General features: G+C 36.3%; 2 protein-coding genes across 2 annotated transcripts; one reads left to right on the plus strand and one right to left on the minus strand.

Moving 5' to 3' along the window:
* Nucleotides 1-3389: 3389 nt before the first annotated feature.
* LOC126592156 (uncharacterized) lies at nucleotides 3390-4942 on the plus strand. Its single transcript, XM_050257903.1, has 4 exons — nucleotides 3390-3726; nucleotides 3958-4437; nucleotides 4596-4618; nucleotides 4829-4942. The coding sequence occupies exons 1-4, from the start codon at nucleotides 3390-3392 to the stop codon at nucleotides 4940-4942; spliced, it is 954 nt and encodes a 317-aa protein (XP_050113860.1).
* A 3477-nt stretch (nucleotides 4943-8419) lies between these two features.
* Nucleotides 8420-15075, minus strand: LOC126593938 (uncharacterized). Its single transcript, XM_050260109.1, has 8 exons — nucleotides 14904-15075; nucleotides 13470-13699; nucleotides 11930-12035; nucleotides 10998-11180; nucleotides 9583-10068; nucleotides 9382-9465; nucleotides 9230-9310; nucleotides 8420-8827 (listed from the first exon to the last, which is right to left on the minus strand). The coding sequence occupies exons 2-7, from the start codon at nucleotides 13515-13517 to the stop codon at nucleotides 9246-9248; spliced, it is 972 nt and encodes a 323-aa protein (XP_050116066.1). The 5' UTR covers nucleotides 13518-13699; nucleotides 14904-15075; the 3' UTR covers nucleotides 8420-8827; nucleotides 9230-9245.
* Between the last annotated feature and the right edge of the window lie 3358 nt (nucleotides 15076-18433).

An 18433-nucleotide genomic window follows, 5' to 3' on the forward strand; every position in this document is an offset into this window, starting at 1 on the left:
CAAGAAACTAAATCAACTTGACACTCCAATAAACCAAATCTACCAAGGAGAATGACACTCCAAGAAACGAAATTAACCAAGGAAAATGACACTCCAAGAAACCAAATCAACCAAGCAGATTGACACTTCTGATAACTTCCTCAATCTTCCTAGAGACTAACACCAAAATTAACCAAGAAACCAAATATAACCTTCACATGAAACTTTTGAGTTGGGTAATTCGACAAACACCAGGATTGCACCCATGTCTAACCTTTCTTCTATACCAAAGAACAAAGTAGAGATCATAGAATTCACTGACCTATTTCTTCAACCAGTTGGAGTGCACAAAATCATAACCTAAAGAGCTCCCAAGAGTTGCAATCTTGAACAAACAATCCACCAAAAAATTTGCAATACCCAAATTGTTTCACAGCCAATTCCACTAAAATATCACAAGAAGCGAAAACAGTTCAAAAAATTCTCAACAAGCATACGTTATCAAGCCGCAATGCTCGTCGCCGCCATCAGCAAGCGCAACCATCAACCCTGTGCAAACATCTATAAACTTGTTGGTCCTCCAAACAGAACCATCCTTATAAGCGCCGATGTAGAATTCATGCCACGAAATTGAACCAGAGTGTTGGTCTGGACCCATCTTATACTTGCAGAATTCGGAATCAACACCTGAGAAAAGGCCTTCGCCGCCGAACAAGAAGGCGTAATCGGGATTGTCCTGCTGCTCTCCCGGATCATGGCTACGAACTCTGGGCCGTTCTTGGCGGAGTACTCGACAGCTTGTCAATCCGTTGGTATAGCTCCCTGGTCTGAGACACAGCAGAAAGGGCAAGAGAAGAGCCCTTGACAAGCAGAACAGCACCAAAAACTTCGGCTCCGACCAAATCCTTACCGTCAGCGACAACCTACTCGCCGCCAACCGCCAAAACCCACTTGACTAGAATACCATTCTTCAAATATCCCGACCCAGATCCGCAAACCCAACTTTCATCCAGACCCAGTTCGAGAAACTCAGGACCCTCATCGCAGAAACCCAGATGAAAATTGAGATTCTTGATTCCTGTTCTCCATGGAAATGCTTGGATCTTTTCATAGCAGAAAAATCCCAATACTAAACACAAAACCCTCGGAAGAAAAATCCAAGGACCAAAAAAAAAAAAATACACGGAAACGAAATAAAGTAATGAAGAAAAAAATAGAAGAGGAATTGTCCACCAAGATTCATGGCGTGAGCCTTTGCTCTGATACCATATTAACTACATTGCAAAAGATGGAGAATTGGTATAAAGGAAGGGAAAGAATTGGTAGAGAGAAAGAAGAAAGATTGTATTAATTGAATAGAGAAATGTATACAATGGAACTTAAGAAAATAATAGCTATACAATCCCTTATATAGCCATATAACTCAATTACAATAATACCCCTCACATAGCTTTCTCGACATCCCTTTCTTCTAAATGATAAAAGTGATGCAATGGGCTAATGATTTTTAGTATTTATATGTCGGTATTTTAGTAATTTCGGTTTTGTGCATGGTGTGCATAGCAAGTTTGTCCTATTTATGTCCCAAGATTAAGAAAATGTCATATTTCTGGTTATTTCCCTATATTATACACTATCACGCAGTCGCAGTACATACCATCAATCTCTCCTTCCACAACCCTCGCCCTCTCTAACCTACCTATTCTAGTATATATATGGCAGCTTTTGATATCCCGTTGGGTTACAAGTTTCATCCAAGAGATAAGGAATTAGTAGGATACTCTCTTTATAACAAGGTTTGTGGCGCACCGTTTAGGTATGAGCATGTTGTTCCCGAGGTCGACCTCTGTGGTAGCATGTATGCCAAAGACATATGGAATAACAATCGCGGATAGAATTTAGAAAGGGATGAAGACCTTTACTTCCTCACCAAGCTGAAGCCAACAAGTACAAGCAAGGCCGATAAGGGTTCTTGTGTGGCTTGCACGATAGGGTTTGGTACATGGCATGGCGAGAACTCAAGGACCAAAGTCAAATATCCCAAGACTAAGGAGACAATAGGTCTGTGGAAAACGTTTAATTACAGGACTACTAAATATCCTCAAGAAAATGATTGTTGGATTATGCACGAGTTTAGCCTTAACCATAAACCGTTCATGCACATTAAATCAAGTTCAAGTGGTCGTTAAGATGATGTTGGTGAATATGTAATATGTCGGATTTGAAACAATTATGACAAAAAGAGAAAGGAAGAAGACCGGTATCATGATCGTGACGAGACTAGTCGAATAGTAAAATCCTGGAGGCATGCAACAAGATTCATAGGCAATTAGAGAATATTGTTGAGGAGGTTAATATTGTTCACTACACTCGGCAGCCGCAGCAGGAGCAGAATAATTATAATATGAATGCGACTAGTGTTGATGTGTAAATTGAAGAACTAAGTTGAAAAGGATTACAAGTTTTAATTGTGTAATATTGCAGCTCATAGGTTGAGCTTATCTGATTAAAGTGTAATTAGTTTGTTAAGTCTCATAGGGCTTGATGAGTGACAATTGTTCTAATCTCAGTATAGTATAGGATGAATGACTGAGATTGAAACTTGTGTTGTATTACTCTCTCGTCTCTCTAACGGTCATATTTTGTCTTGTATGAGCCCATATGCTCAATGTACCCAGGTTTTATGGAATGCAATGCAGAGTCATATTCTCTATGATTTCTGATCGAAAATTCTCTTTTTCTTCTTCGAGTTTTCTGTACATTTCTGTATAGCTTTCATCACCATTTCTTTATAATTTTGTATTTGAGAACCATCTCTAACATGGCCTTAGAATCAAGTTGGGTTTGAATTTATGGGCATCGTATATGTGAATGATTGAGCTTTGATTCAGGCAAAAGCTCATATAGTGATTCGAGGTATCTGTGGTCTAACATGGCTGGATCTGGAGGAGGAGAACTCAGAGCGCCAATTGTCAATGGCGAGAATTTTGAGTTCTGAAAAATCAAAATGAAAACCATTTTTCGATCACACGAGCTTTAGAATTTGGTTGAAAAGGGTTTTGATATTCCGATGAAGAAGGAGAAGGAGCTCACAGAAGCCAAGAAAAAGCTGATGGGAGAAAATGTAGCCAAGGATGCCAAAGCACTTGGAATTATCCAAGGCGCAGTTTCAGATCAAATTTTCTCGAGGATTGCAACACAAGAAAGTGCAAAGGCTGCCTGGGACATTCTGAAACAAGAATTTGTTGGCGATAAACAAGTATGAACTGTGAAACGTCAAAGTCTTAAGCGAGATTTTAAATAGACTCATATAAATGAGGATATGAATCATTCTATGTGTATTTGGCTAAACTATTTGATTTAATTAACCAAATGAGAAGCTATGGTGAAATCTGAGTAATCAAAAAATAATGGAGAAACTGTTAATTAGTTTGCCTAAATTGTATGACAGTATTGTATCTGTGATAGAAAATACTAAGGATTTGGAGACCATAAATGCTCAGGATGTGGTTGCTTTTCTAAAAGGTTATGAGCAAAGACTTGATAGGCATGGTGAGAGTAGCACAAAAAAGGCATTTGCTAGCTTGAACATTGCATCTAAACCAAACAAGTTTAATGGTCAAGCTAACAATGGTAAATATCGGAAGATTTTTAAGCCAATAGGAAAACAGTGGAGTAATAAGGCTGATTGGAGCAATGAGGCTATTGTTCGTGTGAAAAATGATGCAAACAATACTGGAGATAGATGTAAGTTTTGTGATAAACTTCATTATGGAGAATGTTGGGTTAAAAACAAAGTTAGTGATAAACTTCATTATGAAGAATGTTGGGTTAAAAACAAAGTTAAATGTCACAAGTGCAATAAGATTGGTCATATTGCTAGGTATTGTAATTTGAACAAAGTTTTTGCAACAAGTGAATTTTGCTCATTAGGTAGAGGAAACTGGTAATTGTTATATGCCAATCACTTTAGTGAAGTGAAGAAGCCAAATGATGTGTGGTACATAGACAGTGGATGCAGTAATCATATGACATCCAAAGAGGATTTACTTGTTGATATTGACATAAATGTGAAAGCCAAAGTCCAAGTAGGCACTGGAGTTTTGGTTGACGTTGTAGGGAAAGGAACTCTGGTTATTGAAACAATGAAAGACAAGAAATATATAAGGGAAGTAATGCGTGTACCTAGTCTTGCAGAAAACTTGCTTAGTGTAGGCCAGATGACTGAGCATGGTTATTTTCTTTTGTTTGGAGACTATAGAGTGGATATGTTTGATGACAAGTCTCTAAGTAATCTGGTAGTCAATGTGAAACAAAAGAGGAATAGATGTTTTCCTTTGATCTTCAGTACAAACAAGGAGCTTGTATTGAGTACTAGTGTGCAAGAATGTGCAAAAATGTGGCACAGAAAACATGGTCATCTAAACTTCAGGAGCCTCAAGTTATTGCAAAATCAAGGTATCATGTTGAGGCTGCTTGAAATCCAAGATAATGAAGATGTGTCTCAAGGGTGTGTACTTGGGAAGCATCACAGATAGTCATTCCCTAAGGAAACTACTTGGAGAGCACAAGAACCACTTGAATTGGTGCATTCAGATGTTTGTGGACATATACAGGTTCCAACCATGAGTGGAAACAGGTATTTCCTCACATTCATTGATGATTATTCAAGAAAGTGTTGGATCCACTTTATAAGAAATAAATCAGAAGTGTTTAGGATATTCAAGAAGTTTCGAGCCATGGTTGAACTACAATGTGGTTACTAAAGAAGCTGAGAACTGATAGGGATGGAGAATTCACTTCCATTGAATTTAATGCATTTAGTGAATCAATTGGGATGGAAAGGTAGCTCAATGTGTCCTACACTCCACAGCAAAATGGAGTTGTAGAAAGGAAGAATGGAACTATAGTGGAAATGGCTAAAAGCATGCTGCATGAAAATGAACTACCCTACAAGCTATAGGGAGGGGCAGTCAACACTTTTGTTTATCTATTGAACATGTGTCCTACAAGTGCATTAGACAATGTTACACCATTTGAGGCTTACAATGGAAGAAAACCTAGGATTAAACACCTCAGGGTATTTGGTTTTGTGTGCTATTCTCTAACACCTGGAAATCTGAGACGAGTGCTGAGGTATATACAAGACACTTTAGATTATGGCTTGGAGTACAAGAAAAGTTAAGGAGCAATGTTGTTTGGATTCTGTGACCAGTGATTGGAGTGGATCTAAAAATGATATGAGAAGTACATCTGGGTATACTTTCACATTTGGAAGTGGAGTATTTTCTTGGTCCTCATTCAAACAACATTGTGTTGCACTCTTCACTGCATAGGCAAAGTATATTAGTGCTACAGAAGGCACAACATCTTGGTTGAGATTTGGATTGGAAGATTTTGGTGAAACACAAATTGTGGCAACATCATTGAATCGTGATACCACTTCAGCTATTGTCATCACCAAGAACCCTATTTTTCACCAAAAGATTAAACATATCAAAATGAGGTATCACTTTATCAAGGAAGCTTTGCAAAATGAGATCATTGATTTGGGGTATTGTCCAACCAAAAAACAGGTGGCTGGCATATAGGCTATAGCTAGAGATCAATTCTGCCATCTCAAAGAACTGTTAGGAGTGAAATCAGTTCACAATTCAGGAGGAGTGTTGATTTGTAAATTGAAGAACTTATTTGAAGAGGATTACAAGTTTTAATTAGTGTAATGCTGCTGGTCATAGGCTAAGTTTATTTGATTAAAGTGTAATTAGTTTGTTAAGTCTCATAGGGCTTGATGAGTGATAAGTGTTCTAATCTCAGTATAGTATAGGATGAATGGCTGAGATTGATACTTGAGTTGTATCACTCTCTCCCCTCTCTAACGGTCATATTTTGTCTTGTATGAGCTCATATGCTCAGTGTGCGCGAGTTTTATGGAATGCAATGTAGAGTCATATTCTCTGTAATTTATGATCGAAAATTCTCCCTTTCTTCTTCAAGTTTTATGTACATTCCTCCATAGCTTTCATCACCATTTCTTCCTAATTTTGTATCTGAGAACCATCACTAACAACTAGTACTAGTAAGAGTACTGGTGGTGTGACTATTGTGGGTCAGCCACAATACTACTACTGTGAAATAGTAACGTTACTCCCATGTCTTCGGAAGTTTTCGGTGTTTATGTTGGTCATTATTATAATCAGCACCAGCAAGAGCAGATCATTACCGACTTACCACGATACTGCTACTACTAACGAAACACAAGTTGCAATGGCAACGACTACGGTCTCAGCATCGTCATTAGGTATAGCTGCTCGGCCAGATGATTTCGTTGCAAACGCATCATGTCTCCCGCATCAGCCAAACTCCGATGCTAGGCAAGAAGGCTGTCTTCAGCAAAACGGTGTGGATAGTGGTACAGGCTTGTCAACGTACCTTTACAACTCCAGCATACAAGAAGCACCAGCATGCGCTCAATTGCAATGTGGCATGGACCAAACCAAACTGCAGCAGATTTTATTAACTTTGAGGCCCTCGTGAATGTAGATGACATATGTGCCTTGATCGAGGTTGATGCGATATGATGCGTGTCTTTCACAGAAGTAATTCTTTATTGTAATTACATTGTTAATGTTGAGAATGAATTCCACATTGATGGGAAAATGGATTATGTATGGGCTCATACGAGGTTTGGCTACTTCTCATATTCCCAATTGGTTTTACGGTGAAATCCTAACTTTCTTCGGTTAATCCTTTTCTGTATGTGTAATAACACTTAATTAGGAAGACATCATATATATCGTTATTATTAAAGACATGACTTTCTTTTTTAATTTGTTGGTTCCACTAATTTGCGTTTTACTCAGCAAGTTAATGTTTAAATTACTTATTTAAGCACTTTTCCTTGAATGCTCAAATTAATGGAGTTCGAGAATCCAAGAAAAAGATGAATTTGGAGTGGTATGTTTGTTTGATAGAGATCATCATCATCTTACATCATCACCATTAGTCAGGAAATGGGGGTGGGTGAATTCACTAGGCTATAGTAATATTTAATTTATTTTTTTTAATTTATATATAAAGAGTTAATGTAATTTCTCAAACGGGACAATGTTTTGTAAAAAACATAATGAATCTCATAAGTGTAACTATCTATTTAGATTTTGGTTCAAAAGGACAACTTACGTGAACAAATAAGTGTGGATATTGATGGAGGATTTCCAAGTTGTTTGGTGGTCAATGTCTGGGTTAATTGGGGCCAACAATGTCGATATCATTATCATTGTTGCCAACAAAACATGCGAACGTTTTATCATACATTAATGAATCAATACAAACACAATAGTCATGTAAACATCCCTTCTTTCAAACCACATGCATTCTACACACAAATTTTTGATAGTTTATTGGCTTAATTGGATTATTATTTCCTGTGATGATATGATAGTTAGAAGGTAACCCCTATGGTAAAAAATTAGGATTTAAGCCCCTACGGTGAAATCTGTTAGGATTTAGAGCTAAATTTGAAAATTTTATCAACTCTACGTTAATTGTTTGCACATAAAGGCTCACCTCTAAGACTGAAAAAAAAAAAAAAAAAAGTTAGCCTCACATGTAACCCCACATGCTAACAATTAATAGTTCTGTTTAACCTAATATGTAATTAATAGAGAATTGTTGAAATTTTTAATTTTGGACCTAAATCCTAACGACTTAACCACAAGAGCCTAAATCATATTTTTTTAACCACATGAGCTATCTTCCAACTATACTATCACTATGGGACTAATAATCCAATTAGACATAATCTATATTAGGGGTGGACGAGGGGCTGGGCCGGGCCCAATTTTTGAGGGAACAGACCAGACCCATTCTAAAATGTAACGGGGCAAAGCGGGATGGTACAAGAATCCTAAACTTAGGAACCGAACCTAACCCGGCCCGTTTTACGGGACGGGTCCACCGGTCCAATTGCTTTTTTTTTGTTAAGAACAAATTGGTGGAAACCAAATTCGAAACTCAAACACCAGATTACGGGTGGCTGCCAAATTCAAAACTCAGTCATACACCAAAAATCTCAACCAATATCTCATCTCTACCGCATATAATAATAGAAACCAAGGGCTAATAATTTAATCACAATCAGTACCGGTTTTAGGGTTAAAAACCACAACGAAATTAATTTATTCACAAGCAATTTGTAAGTGCAACCACAACGACATTTTTGAGTTAAAAACACTTAAAATTTCACCATGTCTGCAAATTTACACAATACATAAAAACTTCAAATCCCGAACCGTATGTACCCACCCTGACCCACAGGTTCAGGACCCGTTTGCCCATCCCTGATTTATGTGCCCACTTCCGAAACACTGATTTATATTCAACTACATTTCTTCCGTCTGACGGAAAAAAAGACTACATTTCTTTCCAGACCAAGAAAAGAAAAACAAAACTACATTTCCATATCAGATCAACCAACCACAATACCCAAATTTCTTTATCAACTATCAACAATTCTAACTGCAGCATTGGTTTTCCTTTTCCTCCTTTTTTTAGGGAGATAGGCGACATATCACATCACGACCATCATCGTCATCAAAACAAACTACATTTGTTTCTAAGATAAAATATACCTCAAAAAAACCAACTCAATATAAAACCTGCAGCAGCTAGCAGAATATCCAAGATAACAAAAACGATTTCCATAACAGTTTCCAGCGTTGATGTCCTCTTGTTGTAAGGAACCACCCTAACTGTCATTCTCACTACCATCAGTGAATTTTACACACCAGACAAAATCTTAAATGGTGTATGTACAAGCCCTTCTGTCCTAGGGTTGAAATTTTACCTGTATGCAAAGCCGAGGTGAAAGTAAGTGCCTATGTAAGTACATATAGTAATTTTAACAGCGGTTATATGAGCTAAAACTCTTGGCCTACAAAACTTTGCATCTCTGCAAACGTGATTTCCGGGTTCACAGCTATGGAACTAAGATTCATTTACTCTAATTACATTCAGTATAAAGGTGAAGCTACTGATGTAGTAAGTTGTCATGGCCTCTGAAAGAGAAACCGTGAGCTTCAAATGTATCCACAGAATGGAGATCCAATAAGATCTTATCGATGTTAAACACAATTTCTACGTACACAGCAACATAAAACAATTTGACATAAGAGGTAAAATGTGTTGGAGGAAACAAAGATATATTAAATGTTAGAAAACAAAAAAGTTATACAAGTGATTAACTTACATTTGGAATTTTATAACTATTCACTGCCAAAATCTTCATAACTTACACCTTCTGAGACGGTGTCCAATCTGTTATTGTCCCCTGTAAGAGTCACGGATCAAAATCAGAAAGCCCCTTGCAGTGTAACAAGGAAAGATATGTCAGGTCCTCACCTTGATGTTCTCTGTCACGAGAATCCAGGAAGTTGTTATTATCTGTAGCCAAGAAGGGTGATCTAGGATAGCTCTCCAGTATGTCTAAAACATTTAGAACAGGGATGATTAGATAGAAATTTCTCATGTTTAGTGTAAAGACTTCTCATGGTTAGTGTTTAGATAAAAATTTCTAGAGAGAGAGAGAGAGAGAGAGAGCACCTGAACTCTGAGAAAAGTCAGTTGCAAGATCCGAAAAGCTCAAGATTCGAGGAATCTGACCTAAAAGACCAAATGATGAACTGTCTGCATCAAGCAGAGATTCATTTAGGGACTGTGAATTGGACTCTACGCTATTGAATGCTGCAACAGAAGCATCTCCAATAGCGGGCCGGGTTTCCAGGATGTTTCCATCAGCATTAAACATGTACGAACTGCCTGAATATCCAACTTCTGATTTGACAATTCCCCCATTCATTCCATGCATCAGACCTATGTTGGAGATCTGGTTCGAAAGCATGTTTGGTTGGACATCAATCCTACCGGTATGAGCAGACATTTTACCAGCATTGTGCATACTGGTGTGCAATGAAGATCCACCATTAGTAAAAGCATTATGTAGGCAAGAACCAACTTGGTGGTGTATATTTTCTGTCTTCAGCGCTGTTCCTACATGCTCTGGTGCATAGCATGTTGAGTTTTGGCGCACTGTGAGAAAAAGTATTACATTGTCATTTTTTTTTCAAAGTTATTACACTGTTATACCCTCAGTTCGAGCATGGATGACATCTAAAAGCAAGAATAAGAAATTGAAATGAAACATGTGATCATATGGAGTAAGAGTTGCCTAGAGGATGGGAGAGGGTAGAAGGGCAAAAGATTTTAAGGAGACAAATAGTAGTCGTTACGTCTTGGTATTTAGGTTGTGCGCATCACTGTTTACTCATACAGAATTAAATCCATAGATTTCATAAGAAATGTTGCCAGATTAAGTAATACCAAGAGAAAATATTTAAGTGGTTGAATTATTTATACTGAGGCCCTACAATTTAACTGCTTAAATTGAAAATGCAACAAAATACCATGAAATCAGGTTACGGGAACAGATCTCTTGGTCCTGTTAATCTGTAAAAACTTTTTAAGACAAAAATCTGTAACCTTAGTGATGATATATTTCTAAATGGCAACTATTATTCCTATATGCATAATGAAAACTTAATTAAGAGAAAAATCTGTAACCTTAGTGATGATATATTTCTAAATGGCAACTATTATTCCTATATGCATAATGAAAACTTAATCAAAAAGCTGTTTAAGGTAAAAAGAGAGACCAACGAAGAGGGGGGGGGTGGGGAACTAGTCTGCATGCAAACTACATCAAGCATTTAATTGTGAATTATCCAAAAAATAATCTCAAAGCAAGTATACAAACTGATTAGCCCCTCACTACTTTCTTTCTTCCGATCTATTACATTGCTTATTTTAAGAGGCATACCATTACTGTGAAATAACCAAAACGACATGTTGACAGATCAAAACCCACATGAATCTATAAAGCTTCATTTGCACGGATACAAAAAAAAAAGCCCCTAGCTTAAGCATAATAAAATTTCCATCTAAGTGAGAAGAACTCTTACTTGATGAAATGTGAGATCCATTGGAACTAGATATTGAAGTGACTCCACTTGAGTGTAACTGACTCATCAATTCCACCTGTTGCTTAAGCAAGTTGTTATATTCCATTATTTGGTGCTTCACCATCAATCTTAAATAATACGCCCTGAAGAATTCCCGATTCTCTTCCTCAAGTTTCTGCCAAACTGGAAGTGCAGCCGGAATTAATGTAAAGATGAGCATACAAACACAGAGAACATCCCTCAAAAATTCTCTAACTATTGACACAGAGCAGAAATAGTTAAAAATAAGTTAATATTGGATATTAACATTTCATAGTCATTGCAATATAATTATACAACAAAAAAATTCATTAATGGGACAGTTCAGAATATAAAGTTTCCTGCATTGGAGATTAATCATTTCGAAATCACTGCAGAGAAAATTCAGATTCGAAGGATTATAAGTTAGGTTTCTCATCACCACTGATCTCTCAATGAAAAAGAATAGATCTATAAGTTACAGCAACTTTGATGGCTAATACAAGACTAAAAAGTCAAAGTCCACCAGATTGGCTAATAAAAAGAAACACTGCAAGCAAGAAGATCAAACTTCCAACTCAGAACAGAAGGCAATAAAAGTTGATGGCCCCATTGAGAAGAACACAACCACTATACAAAAGTAGCCAAAATGGCTGAAAAAATACCCAAGAGAAAAACCATTCTGGCATGCTCAATAAGTTATGCCTTTGGGGGCCATAAAAAGAAGCAAACCAATTCTTTGTGTAATGTTCAGCTTGCAGAATGTTATAAAACACTTTGTGAGTGAGGGGAGAAACAAACAAAAAAAAACATAAAGAAAAAGAATTTCAGATTAAAGGAAAACATCAAGAAGGTAACAAAGTACAACAAATAAGAAAGAAAGCGATAAAGAGTACTATAGGATATCATCTTACCAAGTTCTGTGAAACCAGGCTCTATTTTTGCCTGATCCAGTAAAGTATCTACCACTTCCTTCTGGTTCATGTAAAGCTGGAGACATCGCTCGATAAGGTTTTGCACCTGAAAATAGACAAACATTTTGCATGTTCAACTTGAATGAAGGGATATAACAAAAAAAGGAATTATAGTAACTTCTACATTTAGTTGAGTGAACAAAGGAAGCGTGTAGCCATTACTTGCTTTATCCTCCCTTGACTCCAACCCATTAGTCAACTTAATTAGAGATCCTCTCTTTCACGATTGTTTTAATTTCCCTAAAGTAGTGGATGAACTTATAAAGACCAATTTGCTTGAGATTACAATTTTAACTTTTCATCACATTTTATTCATGTAATAATTTAATTTTTATTTCTGGTTAGTTGCTTTAATTAGTCTTATATTAGGCTTATGTTTTTATTTTATGTATGAGATGACAGAAGCAGTACTTGGCTTGTTCAATTTCTTAAGCATATAAACTTTGCACACTTAGCACACTTAGCAATATGCCAAGACTTGCTTTTTAAAGCATCTAATTTCTAATCCCATATCAGATTTGGAGAGCTTGTTAAAAGTGGGGAATACACGTCAAATATGATATTGGAGATAAAATGGATTTTATCTAGAGGTTCATTTAACAAAAAAAAATTAAATAAATTTATCTAAATGTAACAAACATCACTTTAGCTTTGACAGTTAAACATTCATAATTAATCTTATATTTAACTCTCTAATACTCAATGTATTTCAAACTCCTAGAAATTGTCAAACTTTAGAGTTGATTTAGTTTTGTATTCTATTTTGTATTAGGATTTCTTTCCTAGAATAGGTCTACTTTGCTGCAGTCACTATGTTGAGGCATTATAAATAGCCTTGTAATTCCAATAATTAGAATAACATAGAGTAGATGTATAGAAAAGTTTTGTTTTCCAGAGATTGGAATTCTAATCCTGCGATGGGATTACTTTGGAGAGAAGCCAAAGGTTTGGTTAGATGCCAAAATTCTCAGTGAGAGGCCAAGAACAAGTATGATGCCCCTCGAGATATTCCAGTTATCTTTAATTTTCATTTAGTTTCAATTTTATGCGTTTTTTTCACTTCCACTAAACTACTCGAATCTAAACCCTGTTGCCCAGTTCTGTACTACATCAAGAGAAACCAAGATAGAGCTACTATGAAGAAAGGTCGTGAAAATTCACTTGGTTACCTTGCACTTTGTCAACTACTTACATTTTACATCCCAATAAATGATTTCACAGAAGAACTAAGATAAATTATACATGGACACTTAAGGGAAAAACAAGGAATAGAAAAGAAAAGATGTATTATAACAAAGCACTGTGTTGTTTTCATTTTGCAACTTTGCATCAGAAAATATATCACAGTCGCTGTTCCACTAATATAGCCTAGTTTAAATGGTTTAAGTTTTTCCTTTTTGTATTTTTTAACAAAAAATACAAGCATAAGTGGGTAATCTATGATATAGGTCATCAACAAAAATCCAGTTAAACAACTTACCAGTTGTATATCTTCACGTGAGACCCGTCTAATGGATCCACTAGACATATTCCAAAGTTCCAGTAGGAAGATTCTTGTGTAAGAAAGCTACGCTGATTGATTTTTAAACTTATAAATGAATCCTTCTTGGTTGTAAAACAAATGCCACAGATGATCAGTGAACTTCAAGACTGATGGATCTTCACTTCAGCTTTAGATATATCATATACACATAAATGTGATGCACCAACCTGATGACAAAAGAAAAAAGGGATTCATACTAGAATTAGCTCTTCAAATTTATTGGTTGAAAATTAGCGCTTTACCAATAATAGAAATTAAACAAAAGGGCCCAGGCATTAACATGGCATCAAATACTGTATAATATGTGTTTCAAAGAGAGCGAGAGCGCGTGCCTGTGCACACAGCCTATACATAACAAATTTCTAGAGAAACATTTAACAAATAACAAAAATGGCAAGCTACATCTTCGTTGACATAGAAAAACAAAAATGGTCGAATTATTCATTTCCCTAATTACATCTCTTGTAACAGTAAAATTTTAAGTAGTAAATTGTTTATGAACCTGATTCCCTAACTACCACTTCTCATATTAGATCTAAGCATTTATCTGCAATGGGATCATGAATGAAATATCCGTTTCAAAAAGGTACTTACTGAAGAATACACTTCCACACCACCCAATTAACATGTCAGAATCCTAATGCATTAGAATATTTAAGTACTATCTATTTCTCCAGCCTTCCCAAAAATCAGCGAAATCAAAGAACCAAAAAAAGACACCGACTGAAAGTTCCCTGCTGTACTAACTAATTTTATTTTACATAAATCAAAACATGAATAAATGATTGGCACCGTGACACCATATAAAATATTATTCAATACTAGGATTGTATTGCTTGTTCCGTTCACAAGAACGCCGCGAAAAATCACATATTCCTCACATGCACTTACAGAATAACTTATATGGGATGAAATTAAAAATGGAGTCCAATCAGAGAAACAAAAAGTATTTACCAAAAGAGGATTCAATATATGGTATGGGAGTACACCAAAACCAATTAGAGTTTCAAATTCTCGAAAAATTCCCCCTACTGGGAACCACAGAGAAACTCAGAGCGATTTTCTCTTCAACCAAACAGACTATTAGGTTAGGGTTTGATCAATTTACATCACCGAATCAATCCCAACCAAAAATGATTTTTTTCCATGATTACATGAAATTACTAAAGCAAAACCCTAGACAAATCGCCCCAATTACAGAGACTGATAAATACAGACCGATACATACACAATCACACACATGCAACACAATCACAATTCCGAAACCAAAATACGAAACATCAAACCAGAAAAAAATAAATAAATAAAATAAAATAAATAAAAAAAAGGGGAATCTCTTGGAACAATAAGGTGGTTTGCAGCTGATCTTACCAGAATTCAGTGGAGCTTTTGGGAAAGTTCCAGGGCTTTTACTGGGAGAAAAAGCTTTCGAGAGAGAGAGCGCCTGATCAGAGAGAATTGGAAAGTGTAAGGTGACGAAGCTCTCTGCTTTTGATCGTGGAACTCCTCCCCCTCTCGCTCCACAAAGCTTTTGCTAATTTGTCTTTTTTTTTTTCTTTTTTTTTTTGCTGGGGCGAAATAGACTGGGCGAAGCGGGGATTCGCGCCACGTGGCGGTAGCGGAGAGTGGTGGGGGGTCCTACAGTATGCGATCAGGTTGAAGGGGACTTGTATTTTTTTATTTATTCTTATTTATTTTTAACTTTATCCAATCATGGAGAGAGAGAGAGAGAGAGAGAGAGAGAGAGAGAGAGAGAGAGAGAGAGAGAAGAGGTTTCATCAAAAATCATTACCAACGCTGTTTAGTCATTGACTGCTTTGACCAGCAGTGAAATCGTTGGCTTATCATGGTCTGTGAAGAAATGAGAGCAACCCTACCTCTAAAAATCTCCAAGTCAAGATTCAATTCAATTCTTCCAAATAAATAATAATTAACTGCAATAAATAGTAACGGTACAATTGCATTTTCACTCTTAAAATGAATTGGCTAGTCAATTCATATTAAAATATATTTTTTTTAAATAAAAATATATATTTTTAATTTTGGATAAATTTTTTTATCAATATTATCACGCAACGTGTCATTATCCGAAAGTACAATTTTGGTGTGTTTATGTAATTTTATTTGATGTATTTATGTAATTTTATTTGGCATATTTTTTTAAGTTTATTTGGTATGTTATGTAATTTTATTTGGTGTGTTTTTGTAATTTTTTTTTTTTGGTTGAATAAACATGCTCTTAATTTAAATAAAGTACCCAATTTAATAAATAAGAAATTACATAAAGTATTAAAAATAAATAAAAAATTAAATAAAGTACTAAAAATAAATACGAAACTACATAAAATACTAAAAATAAACACGAAATTACATAAAGTACTAAAAATAAATAAGAAATTACATAAAGTCTGAGTATTTAGGATATGTGGTGCTAGGATCTTCGTTTCTAGGATTTGTGTAGCTGGGACCCCCTCCACTTGTTCCCTCATTTCTTGCACGCCTCCTTCGCTCCATGTCCTCTTTTTCCGATGTCCATAAATATTTAGAATTCGGAGACATTCCTTCTAGAGGCTTGTTCATAGATTCACGATCTTGTTGAACCATCCTTTCTTTTCTAAGCATCTCCATTTATTGATTAAGTAGTTGTCTTTGTCTCTCATCAGCCGCATCACGTCTCTCAGTTGTTACTAAGATTGCTTGCATATTTACAGCTTTTGCCTCATCTCTAAACGCCTCTCACACCAAGTTCAATTCACATTGGCAAGCAAGTTCGTCCATATATTTGTATAGTCACTTTTGGAAGAACTCCATTTTTTCTTTGCTGCCTTTTTACCTTTAGGCCTTGACTCCAACACTTTTTTAAGCGTCCCTTCCAACATTTCAAATGCGTCACCTTCATGTTGGTCCAGGTCTACTTATGGCGAAGAGTGTAGAGGGATGATGTGCATGACAACTTCTAGACCAGTTGGCACAAATTTGTATCTGGGACAATCTTTGACAACATTTCAACATTCCCAGCGATAAAATGATTTGTTTTTGTTGTTCGAATTGTACTAAACTTGTGCTTGAAGTGTCTATAAAATGCGGGAGAAGACAATTTTATAATCAAGGTAATTAATGCTAGATAATACAATATTATAAAGTGCAGGTATAATACAAATAAATAAATAAAAATATTGTCACATGATCCGCTAAACTTCTGTCACTACTCAGATTATTGGCAGCTTGAGAGATGGCCTTTTTCCAACAAGTAAACGATTAGTTGAGTTTTTTTTCCAACGACCTTGAAGACCTTGAGCACTTCTTGAGCCTTTTACAAGCTTCTCACAAAAAGATGTAGTAATTTTACTCCAAAGTTCTCGCAATTGCATCTCATTACCCGTAAGCGGGTCATAAGTAACTTAAACCCAACATTCACACAACGTAACATCTTCGGTAAGCGTCCAATTAGCCATTTTTTTGCATACAAAAGTATATGAAAACTTTGTTGAAAGTGTTGAAAATATTGAAATGTGGTGTTGGGTGGAAGATAATGGTTAGATATTTATAAAAAAATAATAATAAATTTCATTTTATTTTTTATGTATTTTTTAAAAAATTTTATTAAGTTAATTAATCTGGACCTTTGAATTTCAAAAACATCAAAATCCAACATCCCAAAATTGGACACGTGGCCAACGGTAAGATTTTTGACATTTTCGTTTTTCTTTTCTAAAATATTTTGGCAGAAAAACATGGATCGTTGATCTACAAATCGAATGGTCCAAATTTTGCCACATCACTAGCCATTAGATGTCAAATTCAAATTTTTTTTACCGTTGGAAATCCAACGATCGTGCCTCGTGGCCTAAGTCATGCGTCCCCATTAGTGCACTTGCAGCATGGGCCCTCATTTGCCCATTGTCGGGAACGCATGCGTGTTTCCCATGCGCTAGTTGTAAAAAAAAAAGTTAATTCACATGGCTGACGTTAGCCTGGCGTCATGTAGGCTGATTTTTGGGCCAATCAATTCTAGGTTGGGCTCAAAGCTGGCATCCACTTTGGGACAACTAATTAGATAGGGTGGAGTGGGTTTTTTTTTTTGGGGGGGGGGGGGGGGGGGGTGGGGTGGGGGGCTAGGGGAAAAATGGGTTGCTACCTAGCTTATTTGTGGAGGGGTGGAGTTGCTCTGAGTCGAGTCGTCAGCAAACTAAACTGTCCTGGTGTGTTTTTTATAGTGCTTGAATTTTAGGGCATGTTTGTTTGCGATTACTAGATCTTCTTGAACTAGACTAACTAATAGTATAGTATCGTATTTGTTATTCATATGGACTAGCTTTGATAAGATTACAAGGGACTCGCCTCGACTAAATGCCATATTAAATGGTCTTAATGGGACCTCTTCCCCCCATCCCTGAAGAATAGAGGGCTGCTAAAACCATGGATTACAATCTCGTTTGCTTCACTTCGCCAAAACCTGGTAGCGCAGATTGATTGGATGTTCTCTTCCTCGAGCGAATCCTCATATCAGTTTCTTCTTTTAGGTCTCATTTCTCTCTTTCTGTTTCTTCTGTTGTGATGGTTTTTCTCTTTCACACACCGGCAATAGTAACTCCCATTCTCCATCACACATCAGCACCAGGAGCTACTCCTCTTCTCCTGTCACCAAATTAGTCAATTTCCTCGTTGGGTTTTTAATTCAGACCAAAATTTCAATTGGGTTTTCTATGCATATCAAAATCTCAACAAACTCCCTTATCCATCTTCATCTTTTTACTGTCGTCTTCTTGTCGTTGTCTTTGTGTCATCTCCTCCATCTTTTTATTGGAGCTTGTATTCAATTCGAAATCATCGTTACTGATCCCACCATCATTGCGAAATTTGTATTTGGGGTTTTTGGTTTCTCAGCAACCTAGGTGTGA

Source organism: Malus sylvestris, chromosome 12, assembly GCF_916048215.2.
Source record: "Malus sylvestris chromosome 12, drMalSylv7.2, whole genome shotgun sequence".
NCBI classification, from domain to species: domain Eukaryota; kingdom Viridiplantae; phylum Streptophyta; class Magnoliopsida; order Rosales; family Rosaceae; genus Malus; species Malus sylvestris.

Excerpts from the sequence above, each read along its gene's own strand:
- LOC126593938 (XM_050260109.1), bottom strand. The coding sequence starts at position 13,517 with ATGTCTAGTGGATCCATTAGACGGGTCTCACGTGAAGATATACAACTG. Across the intron at positions 10,069-10,997 it reads TGGATCTCACATTTCATCAA|TGCGCCAAAACTCAACATGC; the intron begins GTAAGAGTTCTT and ends TTTTTCTCACAG. Across the intron at positions 9,311-9,381 it reads TCGTGACAGAGAACATCAAG|GGGACAATAACAGATTGGAC; the intron begins GTGAGGACCTGA and ends TGACTCTTACAG.
- LOC126592156 (XM_050257903.1), top strand. The coding sequence starts at position 3,390 with ATGGAGAAACTGTTAATTAGTTTGCCTAAATTGTATGACAGTATTGTA. Across the intron at positions 3,727-3,957 it reads AAACAATACTGGAGATAGAT|TGAAGAAGCCAAATGATGTG; the intron begins GTAAGTTTTGTG and ends ACTTTAGTGAAG. Across the intron at positions 4,438-4,595 it reads CAAGTTATTGCAAAATCAAG|GTTCCAACCATGAGTGGAAA; the intron begins GTATCATGTTGA and ends GGACATATACAG.